General features: G+C 46.0%; 1 protein-coding gene across 6 annotated transcripts in view; it reads left to right on the plus strand.

Moving 5' to 3' along the window:
- The first annotated feature begins 15 nt into the window (after positions 1-15).
- DNAJC16 (DnaJ heat shock protein family (Hsp40) member C16) overlaps positions 16-21,923 on the plus strand; it is a 44,006-nt gene continuing 22,098 nt past the window's right edge. Inside the window, exons 1-8 of one of the 6 annotated variants that reach the window (XR_006220799.1) lie at positions 16-97; positions 882-933; positions 1,561-1,632; positions 1,942-2,036; positions 3,887-4,071; positions 8,234-8,300; positions 9,970-10,306; positions 20,413-20,597. Coding sequence is in view for 4 of the 6 variants with exons in the window: in XM_042994750.1 (XP_042850684.1) it covers positions 3,905-4,071; positions 8,234-8,300; positions 9,970-10,306; positions 20,413-20,597 (756 nt within the window). In the remaining 2 variants the exon portion in view is untranslated. Of the gene's footprint in view, positions 98-881; positions 934-1,501; positions 1,633-1,874; positions 2,037-2,059; positions 4,072-8,233; positions 8,301-9,969; positions 10,307-20,412; positions 20,598-21,923 lie in introns of those variants that run through there. The other 5 variants (XM_042994750.1, XM_042994754.1, XM_042994751.1 and 2 more) reach the window with 5 other exon arrangements.

Below are 21,923 nucleotides of genomic sequence, written 5' to 3' on the forward strand. Positions count from 1 at the left end.
CGCCTCCGCGCCCCGCACCGCCCCCCAAGACACACCCCGCAACGGGCACCGCCCCCAGGGCGCGCCCCTAGTCCAGGCAGCCAGCCCTAACCAAAAGGTAGCCTCTTTCCGCTTTTACAGAAACTCGGAGGGTGGGGGTTCGGGGGTAGGGGGCGGGGCGGCCCCGGGGTAGTTCAGTCGGTTAAATGTGGTTAAGCGTCTGAATTTAGCTCAGGTCGTGATCTCACGGTTGGAGCCCCGCATGGGGCTCTCTGCTGTCAGCGCAGAGCCTGCGTGCGACCCTGTCTCCCTCTCTCTGCCCCTACCCCACTAGCTGCTCGCTTTCTCTCTCCCTCTCTCTCTCTCTCTCTCTCTCTCTCTCAAATAAATAAATAAATAAATCTAAACTTAAAAAAAAAAAAAAAAGCTCGGAGGGGGTTATACTGCTGGCAAGAGGGACACGCATGCCTGGGGCGATGGTCTGTCCAGCCCCATTCAACCCCCTCCCTGCCTCAGTGTCCTCTAGCCCCCTTCCCGCCAGTAATAAAACCATAATTCTCCTGCCCCCGCCCGGTGCCCAGATCTCGTCGTTTACTGTTCCAAACTCGCCTGTCTCATCCAACCAAGCCCACATTACACGGCCTTGAATCCCCTTCTTCCTTCCTTCCCACCCTAGCACCTCCCACAAAGAAAAAAAAAAAAAAAAGGCAGAAATCTACTCTTCTGAACTCCCAGTTTGTACAGCTCACTTCCACCTTTCAGAAATAATTGCTTCTGTTTGCTGAACATTTGCTAAGTCCCAGCCATTGTGCTAGTCACTTTACATTGTGTTATCTCACTTATCCTTGACTACAGTCCTATCAAAGGAATACCAAAAACCATTCTTTTCCCCCATTTTACAGATGGGGGACGCTGGAGCTGGAGGAAGTGGTGTCTGTTCAAGGTCACAGAGTAGTAAGTGGCACAAGGCCGTTCAAGATTTAAAGCTGAACCTGACTCAAGTCTACCTTAGAATCCATTCTCCTGAGCATCAAAACCTCAGCCCCATTTATTCACTCAGTCCGCAAATATTTATTGAGATCCTGCCTGCGCTGAGGTCTACACAGGCATCGAGAATATACAGTTGAACAAATCAGAAAGCCCTGCCCTTAGAAGCTTACATTCCAGTGGGAGGAGACAGACGATGAAAAATATAAAGAAAGAAAAGATACAGTGTGTCAATGATAAATGAAAAGAAAATTCAATAAAAAACAGGGCGGTGGGGGGATAAGAAACCTCTTTCTTTATATCCCCAAGGATACGCATCTCATTGGCTCAATGAAAGTTTACCTCATTCATCTGTGTCTCCCCCTCCCTCCCCACCACACACACATCCGTTTCCCCGAGCCGAGGGCAGTCCCTGGCACATTCTATGGCAGATCTCGCTTTGGTAAATAAGTTTAGGGGTCCTGGATTCTAGGCCTTGGGCAAGTCCCTGCCCCTCTCTGGGCCTCAGTCTCCCCATCAGTTTATGGAGGAGTTGGACTAGAAAGGGTCCCTAAGGTCCCTTCCAACTCTGACGCTCTAGGATTCTATGAATAGGGTTAAAGAGAACAGGGACCAGCGATTGCTTCCCCACCCTAGCAACTGTTGCCAGACGAGGGCCATCTCCCGGTAAGTGTTGAAACACCTCCCTGGATCGGGGAGGTCTTGGGGGCATCCCATCATGCATCGCGACTTCGCCTCGCTAGGAGGCACGTTTTGTCCTCTTTGGTCACGATCGTCCCTTTGGATCCAGCCAGAGAGCGGGCCGCGTTCCTATGGCAACCGCGCCAGGTCCACGCGCAGACGGCGGGTAGCAAGGGTCAAAACAGATTCGCAAAGTAGAAGCCCTCGACCCGTTCAGTCCGTGACTTCCGGGCGCCGAGCCTTTAAGTGTCACGTGACCCCCTCCACTTGTCCCCGCCCCTCTCCCCTCCCCAGGTCCCGGCGAGCGCTGGTGCGGACGGGAGGCTCCTGGCCCGGCGGACTGACTGGAGCACGGACGCTGCAGCCGGTTGGGCCGGTGCCCTTTCCCGGTAACTCCTTCCCGGCGTGACGCGCGGAGCCGCGGACGCGGCGGGGCCGGGCAGGCTCGGGGATTTCCCGTCAGTTCCTCCTCGTTCCCGGTTCCCCAGGGCCCGGGGGAAACCGGGAGCCGACAGGGCCGGGCCCAGGACTCTCGGTGGGCGGCGGGGGAGGCGGTCGTCTCCTGGAGGGTTGCGACCTCCGGCGGGAGCTCAGACCTGGAGCGTGCCTCCTGGAGCCGCTGCCCGGTCTGGGGGATACTGCCCGCGGGCGGTAGCCTACCTGTTGGGCAGGTGATTTCCTGCCCCGACGCCGGCACAGTCGAGGTCGAGACTGTCAGCCAAAGAACTTAACAGCCCCCTCCCCCGCCTCTTGGGCCCCTCACTGGAGGCGACTGACACGGTGGAATAAGGCAGCGATTGCCCTGCGTGGTAGAAAAAAATAAGTACCCCTTTCTGACTGTCGACCCGGTGTTCAGTAAATCTGTACATACGTTTAACTCCCTTGCTGATGTTTTCAAGGTGGTATTATTCACCCTCCATTTATGAATGGCACTGAGGCTTAGCAAGTTTCAGTAACTTGCCCAAGGTCATGAAGTGGTAGAGGACGGATCCCGATTTGAGTCTGTTTCCGGAGCTTGTGTGCCTAACCAGTAGCTAGCTCCTCTCCCCGAGTTTTAGCGCTCTGTACGTGTTTTATAGGTTATAGGTTGACTCCACAAGGAAGAAATGAATGTGTTTTCGGATTTGGTTCAGCATGCATGCAGTCCTAAAAATTGGCCATCGTGTCAGTCAATTCTGTGATCACTCCCAGTCAGTGCTTAGACTTCCACTTGTCCAAATCCACCACTGTTAGAGATTTGCCCACCTTCAGTAAGGTGTCACCTTAGACGCTTGAACCTTAAAATGTTAGTAATTCATGTAAAGTCAGGATAAATATGACCCGTGAAAACTCACTGTATGATATCACAGAGCTCGTAATTCTTGACCATAAATGTCCGTGCAATACAGCACTACCTCGTTCATTAACCAACCAGGATGATTTCCCAGCCCACCGTGAGTTCAGTGACCACCCTGACCAGATATGGATCTTTAACATTTGAAGATGCCTGGTCTACAGGCTTTGCCATTAATCTCCCTTCACGTGGAAAACTAAATTTTTTTCTCACCGGTTTTTCTCCTCTTAGGTCTCCATTTATAATAACCATATTGCTGAGGGTTAAATTAAAGAGCATCCTCTCTGTTTGCTTGCTTCACTGGGTGTGGTGATAAAGACTAGAATTGGGGTACACAACGTCATAACAAGTTTTTAATTTTTTTAGAGTATCTCACTTCCCTGTTGGTACTTATTTAACCCCAAGAATGTCACAACTATGTCATTTCACAGTTTCGCACTTGGTAATTCTTCTGATCTCTTGAATTTATTTAGCATGTACTCAGTGAAGTACTCTGAAGCCACGTATTTTTAAATTTAAAGTATTATTGGCAGCATAAGTGAACTAGTGTATTTGAGATGTAGTTGCCTTGATTTTCCTATGAATGTTTTCCCACGTTTGCTTTTATTTCTCCATCTCATTGATTTTTCAGTCATTTCTAGAGCCAACCTAATCCAAGGATTCTGGGCAAGTTGCTGTTAAGTCTTACCGCTCACCTTTTCACCTAGAATAGTTCTTATTTGTGATATTCAAAAACAGTAGTAAGATTGTCGATTTCAAAAGACATGGTCAAACAGCTTGACATCTTTCCTGCCAAACAGCTTTTGTTTGTTTTGTTTTTCATCTGTCTATCTTAGCCCTTTGCCTCAAAAGCGAGACTGTCCAGGTTTCTACCGCTGAAACTTATTGCCTCTTCAATCATTTCAGCTCTGGAAAGGAAGAGAAATGGAAGTGAAAAAATTGAGCATTTCCTGGCAGTTCTTGATAGTTCTGGTTCTGGTCCTGCAAATTCTGTCTGCGTTGGATTTTGACCCATACAGAGTCCTAGGGGTCAGCCGAACAGCCAGTCAGGCTGATATTAAAAAGGCTTATAAGAAGCTCGCCCGGGAATGGTAGGTGAAACAAAGAAATAGCAGTTTAATATAAGCTAAGCAGTTGCAGTAGGGGAATGCAGCCTAAATTATGGTTAGCTTTTATTTGTCTCTGTGTCTATGTTCAGTAAATCTATATCTGTCTAAAATAATTCATTTGGGAGAACTAATGTTCATGTTATTCTATAATTTTTTTTTAATTTTTTTTAGTGATGAGATCCAAAGCCTGTATTGCTGTGAATGCTTTTGGCCTGAAGAATTACCCTAGATACTGCCAGCATATTTAATGTTAAAGTAGGAGGGAGCTTTAGTTTTAAAGTATATATGTCATCAGCAATGAATAAGCTAACCACCCCATGATGTTATTCATAAAGTAACCCTTTATGCTAAAGGGAAGACTCTCCAATCCTATTTTCTACATTATTAACTTTAAGCTTTCAAGAAAATTTAGAGTAAGAGCTTTTTTGCTCTCAATTTTATAAGAATATTCAGGAACCGAGTACACTGCTGTTAAGAATTACTCTACTCTAAAAGTCGTAATTCGGGGCGCCTGAGTGGCTCAGTGGGTTAAGCGTCCGACTTCAGCTCAGGTCATGATCTCACAGTCCGTGGGTTCGAGCCCCGCGTCGGGCTCTGTGCTGACAGCTCAGAGCCTGGAGCCTCCTTCGGATTCTGTGTCTCCCTCTCTCTCTGCCCCTCCCCCACTCACTCTCTGTCTCTCAAAAAAATGAATAAACGTTAAAAAAAAAATTGTAGAAAAGTCATAATTCTACGTAGGTCGGTTTTCTATATGCTAAAGAGTATACCAGTGTTTGTGAATTAGCAGGACAGCGATAAATTTAAAACTTACAGACAGGCATCATCAGTTTTTTCCACCAAGACTTTGGACATGCCAAAGAAGTAGAAGTATTTGGATTATGTAGCTGGAGGGGCGCAGCAGGAGGGAAAGGACAGGAAGGGCACAGGTGACTAGAAGCTGGCAGAGCCAGTCGTAAATAATAAAAGACCGTTTGGGAATGGGAATCAAGATTGTACATGCTAGGCTCTTACGAGGCTCCAGCTAACCTACTGCATGCTAGGCTCCAGGTTCTATGCTTTTTATCTTATATAAACCTGCTAATTACCCCATGAGGGAGGATATTGCTGTCCCCCTTTTACCTGTGGGGAAATCTAGGCTCACTGTTATTAAGTCTTTATTGCCCCTGGGCTCCCTAGCTTGACCTTCTGTGCTAATAGATAGTCCATTGCTTTTTTTACTTTGTAATCGCTTGCCCACGTGAGCAGAAGTAAGAATGAGTGGGTTAGGTTGGGGGGGGGGGGCGGGGCCGGAAGTTCTGCAGGAGCAAAGCTGCCACATGCAGATGACATTGCAGGCCGTGCATGACTCTGCCTGACACTGTGATTCTTCAGTGAAAGATCTCCGTGTTAAGCTGGTTGCAGTCAAGGTAAAGGATAGTTTCCAATATGACGTTTTGAATACATATTTTAAACCAAACTCCTATCACAGGGAATCCAGAATTAGGTACTGAAAACACAATCTAATTATGTGTGGCCTCTTTCCAGGGACTCTCTTTACAGCAAAGTTGCCTTCCACATCATTTCAAACTCTTGCCTCTTTATATTTAAAGCAAAATATGTAAGTCTGCAGTAAATTCATGAAGTAGCAACATTCTTTTGGACAGAGTATGGCCTTCGGCCGCATTTTAAAAGCAGAAATGATCGCTTGAGTATGTGGGATTTGTTAAAATGGACAGCTTTGACGTTTCTGTCTTCCAGAGCTGAAAAGGGTGTTATGATATTAATTAAATGAGTCATATGCTCCTCTTCCTTAATTAGACTCTCTCTAGGAGTAATTCATCACCGTAAAAATATATAGAATATCATCCAGTGAAAGTCTAAAATTTTACTGCACCTTTGCCTGCTCACCGTGCTGTCACTTTTTGCCGTTTTGGCTCCGGCAGGGTTTTATCACTGAAATCGCTTGTTTCATTTCACGATGGCTTCATACACGCTGAAAAGGACAGTGCTTCCCAGTTTGACTTTTCAGAGCAGCAGCAGGGGGGAGTGGTTAGTGCTTGACCTGGACTTGCAGGTTTCCTCTACTAGGTTTTACTACTAAATAATGTCTCTTCAGCTTCTCAAGAGCTTTCCCCCTTCCTTGGTGAAACCATTTAAAGTTACTGTGTCTCTCAGGAAAACTGTGTTTCTCTCCTAATAATTAGGTTTTAACGTACGCACTTTTCTTTTATCATCTTCATGGGCGATATAAACAACCCCACCCCAAGAAAAAGGCATCGTAAAATTTGATCCTAAGCAAACAGATATAACAAGGTCGGTCACTGGAACAGCAAAACGATTTGCCTAACACTTCTCTCTATTACTTTTTCTCCCTTCATTTTTATTTCCTTAGAGGTGGCTCCACAGCCAGTAGAGAGCAAGTGCAGTATTTTTCTTCACTTCCAGATTTAAAGGACGAGTATCATACTGCAGTGGGTGAAATGTTTCCTATACACTGAAAATAGTATTGGGCAGTGCTTTCCTAGAGCTGGATTTATCCTTTTCTGAATGTTTGCAACCTCGTGGCAGCACCCCTCAGTTAGGAAGATAGTTCTCATGACCTGAAACTGTCTTGTGGCTTCCTCCCTGTTCTCGGGCCTTGGTTTTGTCTTCGTCAGGATCTGTGGTTTTGGCCCAGCTGCCCTCACAGCCCTCGCCTTGGCTCAGTCTCCTCAAAAGCCCCTTCCTGTCCTTCAACACCCCCCTTACCGAGTTCTGGACGTTAAATCTTCATTTGTGTGATTGCTTTATCTTTTCAGCCTTTAGCCTAAGTTTGAATATTTGAAACACTGGGGGGGGTTTTGGTTTTGGGGGTTTTTTGTTTTTTGGCTTTTGGTTTTTGGGTTTTTTTTGGTCATCCAGAAGCACGTTTTGGAACCACCATCTTGTTTCTTTAAGTCATACTATTTTCATTATAACCCAGCTGAGATTTTCTTTTGCCACTGATATTCACACCAAGAATTCAATAGTAAAGCAAGGAATAATGTCTAAATTTAATGGACAGCCATTTGCAGTTTATTTTTAGAGAGATCAGAATATGTGGTATAATTCATTCGAACATGTCCCGGCCAGAATAAGTTGACCAAGTTATAAAATTTCTTTATTCCAGTGTACTTGGTGCCGTTTTTAGTAGTCGTTTGCTTCCAGAAGAAGGAATGCTTGTCTTTCCTGAACCTTTGCTAGAGGAAACTTACTGGAAGTTAGCAGAAGTGATTATATAAAGAATACGCTGTGTAATAGGGCCTCTTAATAAAGAGAACATTGAAAAATCAGTTGGTAGCAAACACTGACTTAGGACTTAGGGAGCTCTAAGGAAGTAAAACCCAGCCCCTACTTGCCAGGACTTTAAATCCCCAAAGCTGAAATTGGCATGAACACAGGCAGATTGTGGAAAACTGAATGACCACAAATGGATACAGTTAACTGCAAGCTGTGTGTAATAGCAAATATTGGTTCTAATATTAGTTTAAATCACTTTGCATAAACTGTAGATTTTTCTCACCCCTTAAACATGGGGCCTTGAAACCATGATCCGTTTACGGGTGAAAGGCCATCTTAGGCAAAAAGGAACAAGCAGAGCAATAACGAAACTAAAATGTTCTCTCTTAAACGTCAGCAGCAAAGTGCCACTTGGAATATGGTTGTTACGAAACAAATTCACAGTGTGTCCTAGAAGCTATTTCCTATATCCTCCTGAGTTGTCCAAAGAAACACCTTCCTCGATGACATTCTAACATGGGGATGAATTGCCGCCATCTTGGGAAGGGAAGTCGGTTCTGAGGCCTCAGTGACCTTAGCCTGGAGCCAGCTCCCAGCTCAGCAGTATTAGGAACAATGTAAAGGCATGTGCATAGCCCACCTCTCCTCACTGGAATGTTCTAGTGCTCCCCGGTGTTGTGAAAATGTGCCCCACTGGAGTGCTTTTGGTAGAAACTGCCTGTTTCAAAGTTTCACTTAATTATTACGGTCATGCGAAGCAAGTGATTGCCTCTCCTGTGAATTTTTAAGAAACCGTCCTAACAAAATGGCCTTCCATCTGAGGTAGTGAACCGTGTGTACAAGATGTTAACTGACTGTGTGTAAAACATTAAATGCGTTCTCACTGCCTGCCCATTTGTGTTTTCAGGCATCCTGACAAAAACAAAGATCCAGGAGCGGAAGACAAGTTCATCCAAATTAGCAAGGCTTATGAGGTATCCTGTCAAACTTGTGACGCGTCCATTAGCTCTTATAAAATCTGCTTTAGGCGACCAGTTTTGTAAAGACCTCTCAGAAGGGGCACAGTCCCAATGCCCTTGACCCGGTTTCTAGATGATGGTAGAGAAAACTTACTTAGTTACATCCAATATGTTGAAATAGGTGCCTGAATACTTCAGCTCTTAAAAAAAAAATAAACAAAACTGGCTTATTTTAAAGGCTTTAATCGGAATTGTAGAGTTCTCAGAATTCCTAACTGTAGGTCTCTCTTTCCTTTGTAGAAACTTCTATTACATGGTCACTTTGACAGCACACATACTAGAACTTCTGTTAAAGAAAGATTGACTTCCCAATTTATTAAAGTGACACAAGGTTACAAATGCATTTAAACAGACTTTTTTCAACAATTTTCCAACATGTCCACTTAAGTAACTTGTTCTGGAATGTGCCTTAAAGATAAGTCCATGGCTTTATGGTTTCTGTAGGGTAATGCTCTTCAAGAGACAGTGCTTGGCTCATAGAATGGCACATCATCCGCAAACAGCCTCTTGAATTTTAGACTTCAGAATTAAGTAAAACAAAGTCAGCTAACGTCCGGGACACTGAGCTCAACCCTGTGGCTGCTTTTTGGTGTTCGCAGCTTTTCATATCTTGCTTTGAGTTATTCCAACTTAAAGTGGCATAACCTAGTCAATTTTCTTGTCATCCAGCCCTGGTGATCAACAGTATGTTACGTTTTATTTGCTTTACTGATGTATTGAGTACTGTGATAACCCCAAATCTCTGAAGGCAGGACGAACATAAGTATCTAAATGACCGAAGTATTTTAGTCTTGACATATTTAATGTTTCTGTTGAAAGTAGGGTCTCCTGTAGATCTCCCCTATGACCCAGCAATAGCACTGCTAGGAATTTACCCAAGGGATACAGGAGTGCTGATGCATAGGGGCACTTGTACCCCAATGTTTATAGCAGCACTTTCAACAATAGCCAAATTATGGAAAGAGCCTAAATGTCCATCAACTGACGAAAGGATAAAGAAATTGTGGTTTGTATACACAATGGAATACTACTTGGCAATGAGAAAGAATGAAATCTGGCCTTTTGTAGCAATGTGGCTGGAACTGGACAGTGTTACGCTAAGTGAAATAAGTCCTACAGAGAAAGACAGAGACCATATGTTTTCACTCTTAGGTGGATCCTGAGAAACTTAACAGAAGTCCATGGGAGAGGGGAAGGGGAAAAAAAAAGTTAGGGAGGGAGAGAGTCAAACCATAAGAGACTCTTAAAAACAGAATAAACAGAGTTGATGGGGAATGGGAGGAGGGGAGGGGGGGTGGTGGGCATGGAGGAGGGCACCTGTTGGGATGAGCACTGGGTGTTGTATGCAAACCAGTTTGACAATAAATTTCATGTAATAAATAAGTAAATAAATAAATAACATATAAAATAAAATAATATCTTAGAAGAATTGGGAAAGAAAGAAAGAAAGAAAGAAAGAGTCTCCTGGTATGTTGCAGATTACGTTGAGAATATCTAACCATGTCATGGCTCTACGTTCATTTTCTTCCTGTGTCTTCCATGCCGCTCACAGGAAAATCCTCTGGGTGAAACTTTCCCCACTTCTTAAATGTCTTATTTTTTTTTTTTTTTCCTCTCCTCACAGATCCTTTCCAACGAAGAAAAGAGATCGAATTACGATCACTACGGAGATGCCGGAGAGAACCAGGGCTACCAGAAGCAGCAGCAACGAGAGTATCGCTTCCGCCATTTCCATGAGAATTTTTACTTTGATGAGTCTTTTTTTCACTTCCCTTTTAATTCGGAGCGGCGGGACTCCATTGATGAAAAGTATTTATTGCACTTTTCACATTACGTGAACGAAGTGGTTCCAGATAGCTTCAAGAAACCCTACCTCATTAAGATCACCTCAGATTGGTGCTTCAGCTGCATCCACATCGAGCCCGTTTGGAAAGAAGTGGTTCAAGAACTAGAAGGACTGGGTAAGATAATTTTATTTTCTGGAAGATGTTTGTATGGGAGAAGGTGACCTTCATATCTTGAATTATATAGGCTACCAGGGAAATGAAGCTGAGATTTCTCTCACAAGTTCATGGTGACTGGTGTCTTCCAAGGACATGTTTTCAGAGCAGGGGAATGTATCAGCCACTTGCGTTTTCCATTACTAATTTGAAGCCTTATCCGTAGTCTCCTAACATCTAGCTGGGGGCCTAATGTATAGGAGAAGCTTAAAAACTATCAGTTGGACAAAGCAGCCCTAAAGCATCAATTTAGATGCCGGTGGGATTTGCAGGTTATTCTTCACACTGTGTGTGATTTCGTTCTTTTTTTTTTTTTTTTTTTTTTTTAATGTTTATTTATTTTTTGAGAGAGGGAGAGACAGAGTGTGAGCAGGGAGGGGCAGAGAGGGGGAGACACAGAATCCGAAGCAGGTTCCAGGCTCTGAGCTGTCAGCACAGAGGCCGATGCGGGGTTCGAACCCACAGGCTGTGAGATCATGACCTGTGCTGAAGTCAGACGCTTAACAGACTGAGCCACCCAGGCGCCCCTGTGAGTTCGTTCTTTGATTTAGTTTACTAGAGCCGCCTTAACAGAATACCACAGAAACAACGGAAATTTATTTTCTTACAATCCTCAAGGTTAGAAGTCCATTGTCAAGGTGTGGGCAGGTTTGGTTTTTTTCTGAGACCTCTCTCCTTGGCTTGCACACGGCCGCCCTCTCCACGCACATTCACGTGGTCTTGCTCTGTATGTGCACGTTTCTGGTGTCTCTCTCTCTCCCTTTCATGTCCTAATCTCTTCTTATAAGGACACCAATGAAACTGGATTAGGGCCCACTTTAATGACCTAGTTTTAACGTGATTACTTCCATGAAGTTTCTGTCTAAACGCAGTCACATACTAAAGTACTGGGGGTTAGGACTCCAACATATGGATTCTGGTAGGGGACACAGTTCACTCCGTAACACTAACGGTTACGGGTGACCACTCTCGATCACCGATGAGCCTTTCCTGTGTTCATAGTTACCACTTAATGCCAGGAAAATGTCAACCATCCAGACAGGATATTTATTTTAATAACTTTTAACAGTTGGAATTATTGAATTGCGTGTGTATGTTGTGTTTCCTAGGCATTAGCAGACCTATTCTTGAGTAAAAAAGGCCCAACTCAAACATAGGGCCTGATTTCTCTGGAGAGAAAGTGCCACTGAAAGCCATCAGTTCACTTATTCTAAAGCAGAAATTATCAGCCTGTGGTTCGGAAGCACTCAGATTTGCCAGACGGCTTTCCTGAGATTGAATAAAGAAGCTCTTGGAGAAAGACAAGGAAATAAGTTTAACATAGTGTCATACGTGTGGTGGGAAGTCAGTAGGTGCTTGCTCGTGGTGCATAATGAATGAACGAGAGGTTGACCTCAGCTGGAAGCCCCTGGACTGAACAGCTTCCTCGTCAAAAAAGCATAATTGCGTTTCATGCCACCCCACTTGGTATACTGAAAGCTATTTCACCAGGAGCTGGCATTCAGACCCACTAGCAGAACATAAGGCACTGCATAAGTCAGGGTGGTAATGCGTCTACACCGAAGTCAGATCAGGGCCAACATTACATTTTAAACATGTCAGGCAAATACACACAACGTGAGGTCGCGAAGCACAGTGTTTGGTGACCTGTGCTGCAGCCCTGGGCTTTGGAGTCAGACCGGTGTTCAGATCTCAGCTCTGTCATTTACTGTCTTGCTGCCCTTGGACAAATTCCCTAACCCAGGTTTCTTCATCTCCAAAGTGGATGTGATAATGTCAAACCAATAGGGTCATTAAGAAGATTAAATGAAAAAAAAAATTACACTAAGTGCCTGACATGGATCAAACACAAACATAAAATGAGTCATAAAAATGAGTCAACTAGGTTTTCTGGCTTACCAAAGAAAAAAAAAAATTCAAGGCACCTATTTTATACATTTTTAAAAATCATTCTCCGCTATATTAGCCTACTTTCTTCAACTCACTGACTCCCAGGCACCGACTTTTGACTTACGTTTAGCTTAAGTCTTGAAAGGTAATTAGAAGTTGGATGGGCAGGAAACCAAAGAATAACATTACAGGCAGAGAAACAAAGAGAGTCCACAGAAGAGCCAGTCGCAAGGTGTGACTCGGGTGTAGACGAGGGGAGGAAGGAGGAAGAGTATGCTGGGACGAGGTAGTAAGGAGCCTTAAAGTCCAGGCTCCAAAAGGGGACTTTCGGGGCGCCTGGGTGGCTCAGTCGGTTAAGCGTCCAACTCTCGATCTCGAGTTGTGAGTTCACGCCCTGTGTTGGGCTTAAGGCTGGGTGTGGAGCCTACTTAAAAAAAAAAGAAGAAGAAGAAGAAGGAAAAGTGGACTTTATTTTACAGTATGTAATAAAGCCAAGGAAAGCTGTCACATAGAGCTATGCTTTAATCCGATCTACGCTTTGGAAAACTGTTAGAGCCGCGTGAAGGACAGACTGAAGAAAGTAAGAAGAGAAGCTGGGAGAGGTCACCGGCCCCAGCGTGACAGCAACCACTGGCCCAGACTAGGACAGTGGGAACAGAGAGAGGTGGACAAGTGTAAGGTATTTGAGAGGTAGGATCATGGAAGTCTGGAGGGACCTGGCTCCTGGAGACCCACCTGAATGTGAGGAGTGAGGAAAAAAGGAGAGAGAGGGTCACAGTTGACTCTGCATTGACTTGAGCTACTGGATGGGCAGGGAAGAGCTGGATTTGAGTCGTTCTAAATAGTAGCTACCGTCTGGACATACTGTGCGTGATGACATGAAAATTACAATATTAGCTTCCGTTTATTGATAATTTACCGTATGCCAAACACAATTGTAAAAATCAACTCGTATTAAACGGCAGCCGTTTGAAGCCGGTGCTGTTGTCATTCATCATTTTTCAGACACTTAGCTCAGTTTTGGTACCTTGTCAGGGTCTCACAGTTGGTGTTTGGCAAAGCTGGGGTTTGAACCCAGGTAGGCTGGCCCTGTGATCCTTGCACTGCGCCCCGTGCTGTCCTGTCTTCTAATGTCCTTAAATCCGTAGTGATCGAAGATCTTGCCATTCTTTTAGGTTGCCGTGCTGTATAATCGTAGTAAGTCAGGACTCAAGCGACAGGAATGGAAGAAGCAGAATTTAGATCCGTAGAAGTGACATTTACTGAGGGCGCAGTCCATTCCCCCGCTGCACCCCCCAAGTTCCCTGGAAGACAGGTTTGGCCTAATGTGTTAGATGAGTTTGGTTTGTAAACCGTTTTTCCCCTTTGGAACGTTCGCATTAGTCGCAGATTCCCAACAGGCCCCACTGGGTTACAGCTGGGTGAGTTGGGCACAACCATGAGATCTATGGCCATTTCCCTGGCCGGCTGAGGCAGCACTACCCTCTAAGACAGGACAATGCCAAAAATTTTCTATTCTGAGTCCACAGGGAGATCAGCTGAGTGGTCTGGGGAAGCTGGGACCTTATGTCAGAATAACATAAAAAGTCCGACTGGCCACGTGTGAACCTGCCCCCGGGGAGAAATGCTGCGGCCCTTCAGGTGGAGGCTCTGGTCACGCAGTGCGACAGCAACTAGTGTGCAAAAGCAGCCGGCATTCGTGGACAGCCGCGCCAAGGGGGAGGACCAGAAGCAGTCAGCACTACCCCTGCCCTTAGGGAGCTCACTGTTTAGTTGAAGAGAAAATATGTACCCTGAGAATTCACACTTGACATTTGCAAGTACAGAATTACATTCGCAAGTGCGGAATAATACAGCACTGCAGGAGTAAGCCGAGGAGAGAAGGGATTCTCGTTCTCATTTCAGACTTTCTTCTTGATGAGCCAAGTACTATGTTAGACACGAATATAATAGCTTTTCCTGAGCCTTTTAATTGTTGTCCACTGTGCCAGGTGCTTTGTATGGATTATCTTTATCCCCAGAGCAACTCCGTTGAGGGAGAGACTATTATTAGCCCCATTTTCCAGATGAGGGCACTGAAGCCCAGGAAGGCTAAGGAACTGATCGAGATCACACTATCCACAAGTGGCAGTGTGGGGACATGGACCCGGGAGCTCAACTCCAGGGGCCACTTTTACCTGCCGTGCTGCACAGCTTCAGAAATACGTCAGACGTGGCCTTTGCACCCGCAACACCCAAATGGGAGACACACGTGAATTGTCACGGCGCACTGAGTGCCCCCCGGGGAGGCACAGACAGAGCTACCAGAGCGCCAGGGAGGTTGAGGGTCTTGAAATCAAATACCATTTTAGGGCGACCCGATTGGAACCGTCGTGCAGAAATTCTTTCCCGTGACTTCTCAGGTTCAAAGAAGGAATGAATGAATGAACGAACGATTCCTCTCTTTTAAGGAATTGCTAAGGGTATAGCAGTTTCACGCCGTCTAGAGAAAGGATCTATCTAAATACTGGCTTTTAAAAATCTGCTTTAGCTGCAGGCCCTCGATTTTGTTCCATTTCACATTGTTTGCATCTTAGCAGTTATTTTATTGATGGGTTTGTGTTCAGTCGGAATTGCGGTGGCCTGTTCCTGCAGCTGGTTCTGTACGGTTCCTGAAGACGTATGCAAAACTCGAAGTAAAAGTGAATGTGTGTGTGCTGCAGAGGAGAAAGAGAAAGAAGTCCCCTAAAAGATGCAAACTACGTGTCTGGGATCATACGATGAAAGGCACAAGTGGCACCTCGAAACACGTGTGGCACAGACACGTTTAGCACACAAAGAAGACTTCTTACAACCCCAGGGAGGGAAGAAAATGTCAGTGTTTTTGATTACCCAAGGTCTGCAAACTAGCCAGAAACATCAATGCATATCAAAATCAAATAATGTTTCTGAAAGAGGTCACATCTGCTTTGCCTTTCTTCTAAGTTCGCTACTCATGTTTGTTTGGATTTCGGGCATATCCGTCTGTCATCTCGCCAGGCTATGCTGAATCAAGATGAGAAAACGTGGTTACTCTTACTTGCTGTTGGCCTAGCTGAGCTTGCTTTATGGACCCTGAACTTTGAAGGGTAGAACATCCAAAAGCAGAGGCGACCGTGGCGACCGTGTTGTTCACTGTGACTCAGACCCTAAGTCACCACCAGTTCTTTGGTCATTTCCCAGCCTGAGTCTCCGCGAGATCACAGCCCTGCCAGCTTTTCTTACTCTTCCTTCCCAGCTTGGGTGGGGAGGTGGGGGGTGAGATCTGAATTCTTTTTTTTTTTTTTTTTAATTTTTTTTTTTTTTTGCATTTATTCATTATTGAAAGAGAGAGAGAGACAGAGCATGAGCAGGGGAGGAGCAGAGAGAGAGGGAGACACAGAATCCGAAGCGAGAGAGAGACAGAGCATGAGCAGGGGAGGAGCAGAGAGAGAGGGAGACACAGAATCCGAAGCGGGCTCCAGGCTCCGAGCTGTCAGCACAGACCCCGATGCGGGGCTCGAATTCACAAACCGTGAGATCATGACCTGAGCCGAAGTCAGACACCCGACCGACTGAGCCACCCAGGCGCCCTAGATCTGAATTCTTATTCAGTATCTTCTCAGGAGGAAAAATACCATGAATTGAAACACAAAATATTTATCAGTCTTTATTCTTTTCTAGTCCTTATGCTAGTTAATCTATAGGAGAGAAGTAAAATACCTCCAGAATTTAGAAATGGGATTATTATGGTAAGAATTGAGGTCCTTTGTAGAAACAATGCAAGGAAATAGCCTTTATAAATCTGGAAACACTTGTATTTTTTTTAATGTTTATTTATTTAATTTGAAGGGGAGAAAGAGAGAGCATGAGCCGGGAAGGGTCAGAGAGAGAATCCCACGCAGGCTCTGCCCTGTCAGCACAGAGCCCAGCCCACCCAGGCCTCGATCTCATAAACCGTGAGACCATGACCTGAGCCGAAACCAAGAGGCAGATGCTTAACCAAACAGGCCACCCAGGGGCCCCCGAAACACTTATTATGTAAAGACTCAACGGTAATTTAAGTAAAAGAAATGAAACCTAATCACTTATGTTCTATTTTAACTGGGAAAAAAGCTGCACTGATGGGAGTGCAGGAAAGGTGGGGGAAGGAGGGCATGAAGAGTAAGGGTCGACGCGTTTATCGCAGTCTGCAGGAGGAGACCTTCTCCTCGAGGCACCACACAGAGACGGTCTCGGGCTTCACCACGGTCGGGATGGAATAATACTTCATAAGAGCAGTTGTAATTAATTAGGGGCCCACTGTGTTCAAGGCTCTGGACTAGGTCATTTTTTGTTGTGTCATTTAGTCCTGACCGAACAACTTCCCTCCGGTTTACAAATGAGGAAACCGGGGCAGAGGGGTTAAATGACTTGCCTCAAGTTACACAGCTCGTGGGGAGCCGAGCTGGGCCTTGAATCTGGATCTGACTGATTTTGAATTCACTGGTTTCTGTTTTAAAAATCGAGTACCTACTGGGGCACCTGGGTGGCTCAGTCGGTTGAGCGTCCGACTTCAGCTCAGGTCACGATCTCACGGCTCGTGAGTTCGAGCCCCGCGACGGGCTCTGTGCTGACAGCTCAGAGCCTGGAGCCCGCTTCGGATGCTGTGTCTCCCCCTCTCTCTGCCCCTCCCCTGATGGCACGCTGTCTCTTTCTCTCTCTCGAAAATAAATAAAAGCATTTTTTAAACAATAAAAATCGAGTACCTAGTAAGTGCCAGGAACTGGAGGCAGCAGTAAAACCAAATAAACAAAAGTCCCTGTACTCGTAGAGCTGTGTTCTAGTGACTGCACACAACTAAATGAAACCGAGTCCATCAAAGGGCAACGGCGTGGTGAGCAGGGCAGGTACTAGAGAAGGCCAGGGCGAGGTGACAGGCTGAAGCTGGCCAGACAGGACACGCCTTGCTGAGGAGGCAACGCACAAGGGGTGTGGCCGCGAGCTTCAGGGATACCTGGGGCAAGACTAGAGGGAACAGCAAGCTCTGAAGATCTTTCCGGTTTCCCTTTGCCCCCCCAGGGCTGCCTGCATCCCTCATCCTGACTCCAGGCCCACCAGCCACCTTTCTGATTACTGATTCTGGTCCCCGGGTGTTCTGAAACCCTGCAGGGGACACCCGGAATGGCGCAGTTACCTGAGCGTACCGCCTGGGATTGTATAATAAATTGGCATCTGGTCTATAGGAGATGGTTTAGGGTGAGCCCGACTCTAAGAAATTGATGCCTCCGGTATTTGGAACCTAGGATAGAAGAGGTCATTCTTCCAAGCCAGGCGGCAGCCAGGCCTGGGTTCAAGTCCTGGTTCCACTGCACGCTAACTGTAATGCCAGGCCCGTTGTCCTCAGCCTCTTCAGGCACTGCGGTCGTCATCCATGAAGGCAACTACACTGACCACTCAGGATATTTGTATGAAAGGTGAAAATGTCTATAAAGCTTTCGCCACGCTGCCTAACTTAGAAAGGGTTCAGGACATGGTCATTCCGCCTCTGGGCCTTTGCCGTGTGGCCGCTCGACCTCCCTAGGTGATGTCTCTTCCTGACTTCACAGAAAAGCAAAGCTCTCAGTGTATGTGCCTGCTATATTCTTGTTCTTCTCACAGAATCTTATATGCACTTCTACTCACTGACATTGTTCCATCAGCATTTGTAATGCCTGTAGTGCGGTGCAATGTTCTAGACTTGGCTCTAGACCATCCAGCTTGGATTCTCACTCTACAGTGTTACCAGCTCTGCCAGCTAGGATCACGTAATCTCTCTGAAGCTCACTTTGTCTGTGAAATGAGGGGGGGGCCTATGTGATGTTTAAGGTTCCTCCTTTCCTGCCCTTGAGATACTCCAAGGGTCACCGTCAGGTCGCCTGCAAATAGACTTGTTCAGTCTGCTCAGCAGTTGTAATGTGTGAAGCTTGTGAGCCCTGCCGTTCACCTAGTAATTCCGTTTTTGGAATTTAACTAGGAAATCACACAAGTGCACAAAGATATGTACACAAAGACGTGCAAGGATGCCCATCAGAATACTCTGGTAATAGTGAAAGCCAAAAGCAGTTTCAGTATTCAAATAGATTAATGGGGGCGCCTTGGTGGCTCAGTTTGTTAAGCATCCGACTCTTGATCTCAGCTCAGGTCTTAATCGAAGTGTCCGGAGTTCAAGCCCCACATCGGGCTCCACACTGGACATGGAACCTACTTAAAAATCTTAAAAACTTAGGGGTGCCCGGGTGGCTCAGTCAGTTGAGCGTCCAACTTCGGCTCAGGTCATGCTCTCACAGTTCATGAGCTCGAGCCCTGCGTCAAGCTCTGTGCTGACAGCTGGGAGCCTGAAGCCTGCTTTGGATTCTGTGTCTCTCTCTCTGTCCCTCCCCCTCTTGCACACGTGCACGCGTGTGCTCGCTCTCTCTCTAAGTATACGTTAAATTTTTTTTTAATTTTTTTTAATTTAAAAAACAAAAATAAAACCGAAAAGATTGATGTCCCGGTTCCAGTGAGCTCCTGCTGTGTCCCATGCTCTGGTCTGCTGCTTGGATGCACCAGTGACCGGACCAAGATCCCCGCCTTACGTCCTAGCAGGGGCAGATGTACAACAAACAATCGACAGAGAAAGGAAAGTGTGTGATACGTCGGAAGGTGGGAAGTGCTACGGGAAAAGGGCAAGTGAGCAGGTTGAGGGGGATCCCGAGAGCGGGGAGTATTGTCTCAAACATGGTAGCCAAGTGGGCCTCGTTGAGAAGGGCCTGCAGCTGGCGAAGGAGTCGGCTGCACAGAGGTCAGGGAGGTACGCGCTCCAGGCAGAAGGGAGAGCCAGTGCCAAGGCCCTAAGGCAGGAACATGCCCGTGTGTTTAAGGAAGAGAAGGATGCTGGGCGCTGGAGCAAAGGTGAGTGAGGGCGGGAGGAGGGGAAGGAGGCAGAAGGGAACCGGGGACCGAATCACAGAGGGTCTTGTCGGCCTTTGTGAAGATGGCCTTTTATTCTGAGTGAAACGGGAAGTGTTTGCAGGGTTTGGGCAGAGGAGTGCCCTGATCCATGTTTGTGTGTTCGAAGGGATGGTCCGGCCAGTACGTTGAGAGTAGACCGCAGGGAGACCGGGAGAAACAAGGCCATTAGGAGGGTATTGCAGCCACGGGGGAGGAGAGCTGATGTCTCAGAGAGGAGAGCCTAAAGAAGACGGAGAAAAACAGTCAGATCCCTGGTATATTTTGAAAACGAAACCAACAGGACTTGCTGACAGATTGGACGTGGGGTGTGAGAGGCAAGAGGTGGAAAATGACTCCCATCTTCCGTCCAAGTAACAGGAAGGGAGGGGCCCGTCCGTGACCAGGGGAGGCCTGCGTGGGACAGGCCTGGGGGAGGAGATCAGGAGGTGGGTTTGGGAAGTGTTAAGCTTGAGAAGTCTGTTGGGCATCCAAGAGAAGCCGCGTGTCTTTGCTGGCTATTAATACTTCACGTACCTCAGTGTTCGCCGAGCTCTCCAAATGGATCGGCTGATGGAGGAGCGAGGAAAATTATTCAACTATTAAGTGCAATGAGTGTCAGATGCTTCTATTTTATTTTATATATAGATGTTTGGGGAAGAAAAGGCACAGATAGATACCAAAATAGTAGCAGTAGGTAATGGGATTGGGCTTCTGAGTGATTTTCCCTAAATTTCTTTTTCCTTTTGAGAATGTGCACTTCCTAATATCTCTACAAAGTAATTTATAGGACAGGGAGATTTGCTCTCAAGAGCGAGAAGACCGTGACTTCCATCGATAAATCGTAATTATTTTTTCCAACCATTACCGAGTTGTTGAATCCCTGGATTGTTCACAGGTTTTTTTCTTTGTGCATAGGAACACGGGGAGCAGATGGCTTTCTTTTCTTCTCAAGTATTTTCTCATGTTCTACTCCCAAAATTCGAAATAACAGACTAAAAGAAAGACTTGTCGCTCTTAAATACTGCCAGATTATTCTGCAGAAAAACTGAACCGACTTAGAATGTCAGCAACGAAAACACTGATAGACAACCTATTGGGAAAGATATCGTCCCCTGCTGGGTCAGGATGGATTTCGATTGCGCACCAGAAAAGTACCAGCCTTTCTTCATCCACCACGGCGCGGGTGGGGGGGTATAAAAGGCTTCATGCAAGTCTTCCCTGCTTTCCAGGTGTAGGAATCGGCGTGGTCCACGCTGGGTACGAGAGACGCCTGGCCCATCACCTGGGAGCACACAGCACACCCTCCATCCTGGGAATCATAAATGGGAAGATCTCCTTCTTCCATAATGCAGTCGTCCGTGAGAACCTACGACAGTTTGTAGAAAGTCTTCTTCCAGGGAACTTGGTGGAGAAAGTAAGTACCCCGCGGAGAAGAAATTTACGAGGTACCGGGACCCCTGGCTGTCCTGAACTCTTGTCCGCAGTCCTCTCAGGCCTGAGTGTCGTTTCGAACAGGGCAAGACATATCTTAATTAATTAATCATTCACCCGAAATCATTTCAATGAAGTCAGTAGGAGACTGAAAATCGAAACAAAGTAGAACAACCGAACAAATCCCTGCCTGTTAGTAACCACTGTGCACATACACACAGAGGTGGGGATCTGAGCCTAAAACGACAGGGGCTCTCTTTTTGTGAGCAAAACTCAGATCACAAGGTAGGATGAAGGATTTCTTTCTGACTGGTGAATTTGAAGGTATTTGTCTATGAAAGTATTCAAATTGAATTACATCTGGTTACATGACACTGACGTGCTGCCTACTGCTCTAAGGAGGCACCTTACGTTTGGTTACGTACTTAATCGCATCTATGGAATACGCAAGATTCCACAAAATCAAATAGTATTTTTGGAACTTTCAGAACTTAGAGTAATGCAACAATATGAATAATTTCACAAACAAAGGGTTGAGCTAAAAAAGCCAGGCACAAAGAGTTCATACTAGTTTACGATTTTTTATACTTAAGGATTCTTTCCCCCAGTATCTGAGGTTAGGGATCAAAGGAACTAGAACAGGATTTTTTTGTTTTAATTAATGCTTTAAGTTTATATATTTTTTTAATGTTTTATTTATTTTTGAGAGAGAGAGAGAGAGTGAGCAGGGGAGGGGCCGTGAGAGAGGGGGACAGAGGATTCAAAGCAGGCTCTGCGCTGACAGTAGTGAGCCCGATGAAGGGCTCAAGCTCACAGACCGTGAGATCATGACCTGAGCTGAAGTCGGACGCTCAACCGCCTGAGCCACCCGGGCACCCCAAGAACAGGATTCTTGTTTGCTTTAAGTGATTCAGTCCTTTAACTATATACCAGGGAGAGTGAACATACCAACATTTGCATCCTGTTTCCACATGCACTATTCATAGACTACCCCGCCAGCATCGTTATCCACAGAAGAAATATTCATTGGAGTTAGTGTGAAAGGAAATTGTCAAAGAGAATTTTGAACAATCACAGGTTGTTCAAATGGGTCCTCAAACGTTTATGAAATACCTATTCTATGCCAAGCACTGTAAGTGGGTACTTTTCAAGGAGCTCCCAGTCTAGTGGGTGATTATTTCCGTCTGATATGCTAAGAGCCTGTGCTTGAGAGCTGGGAATGGCTTCCTGGCCAGAGTTTGCCAAGGGAGGAGGAGAGGTGGTAGGGGATGAGTTCCAGGCCCCAGGAGGTCTGGGACAGGCAACAGCC

The sequence above is a fragment of the Panthera tigris genome, chromosome C1, assembly GCF_018350195.1.
Source record: "Panthera tigris isolate Pti1 chromosome C1, P.tigris_Pti1_mat1.1, whole genome shotgun sequence".
NCBI lineage: Eukaryota > Metazoa > Chordata > Mammalia > Carnivora > Felidae > Panthera > Panthera tigris.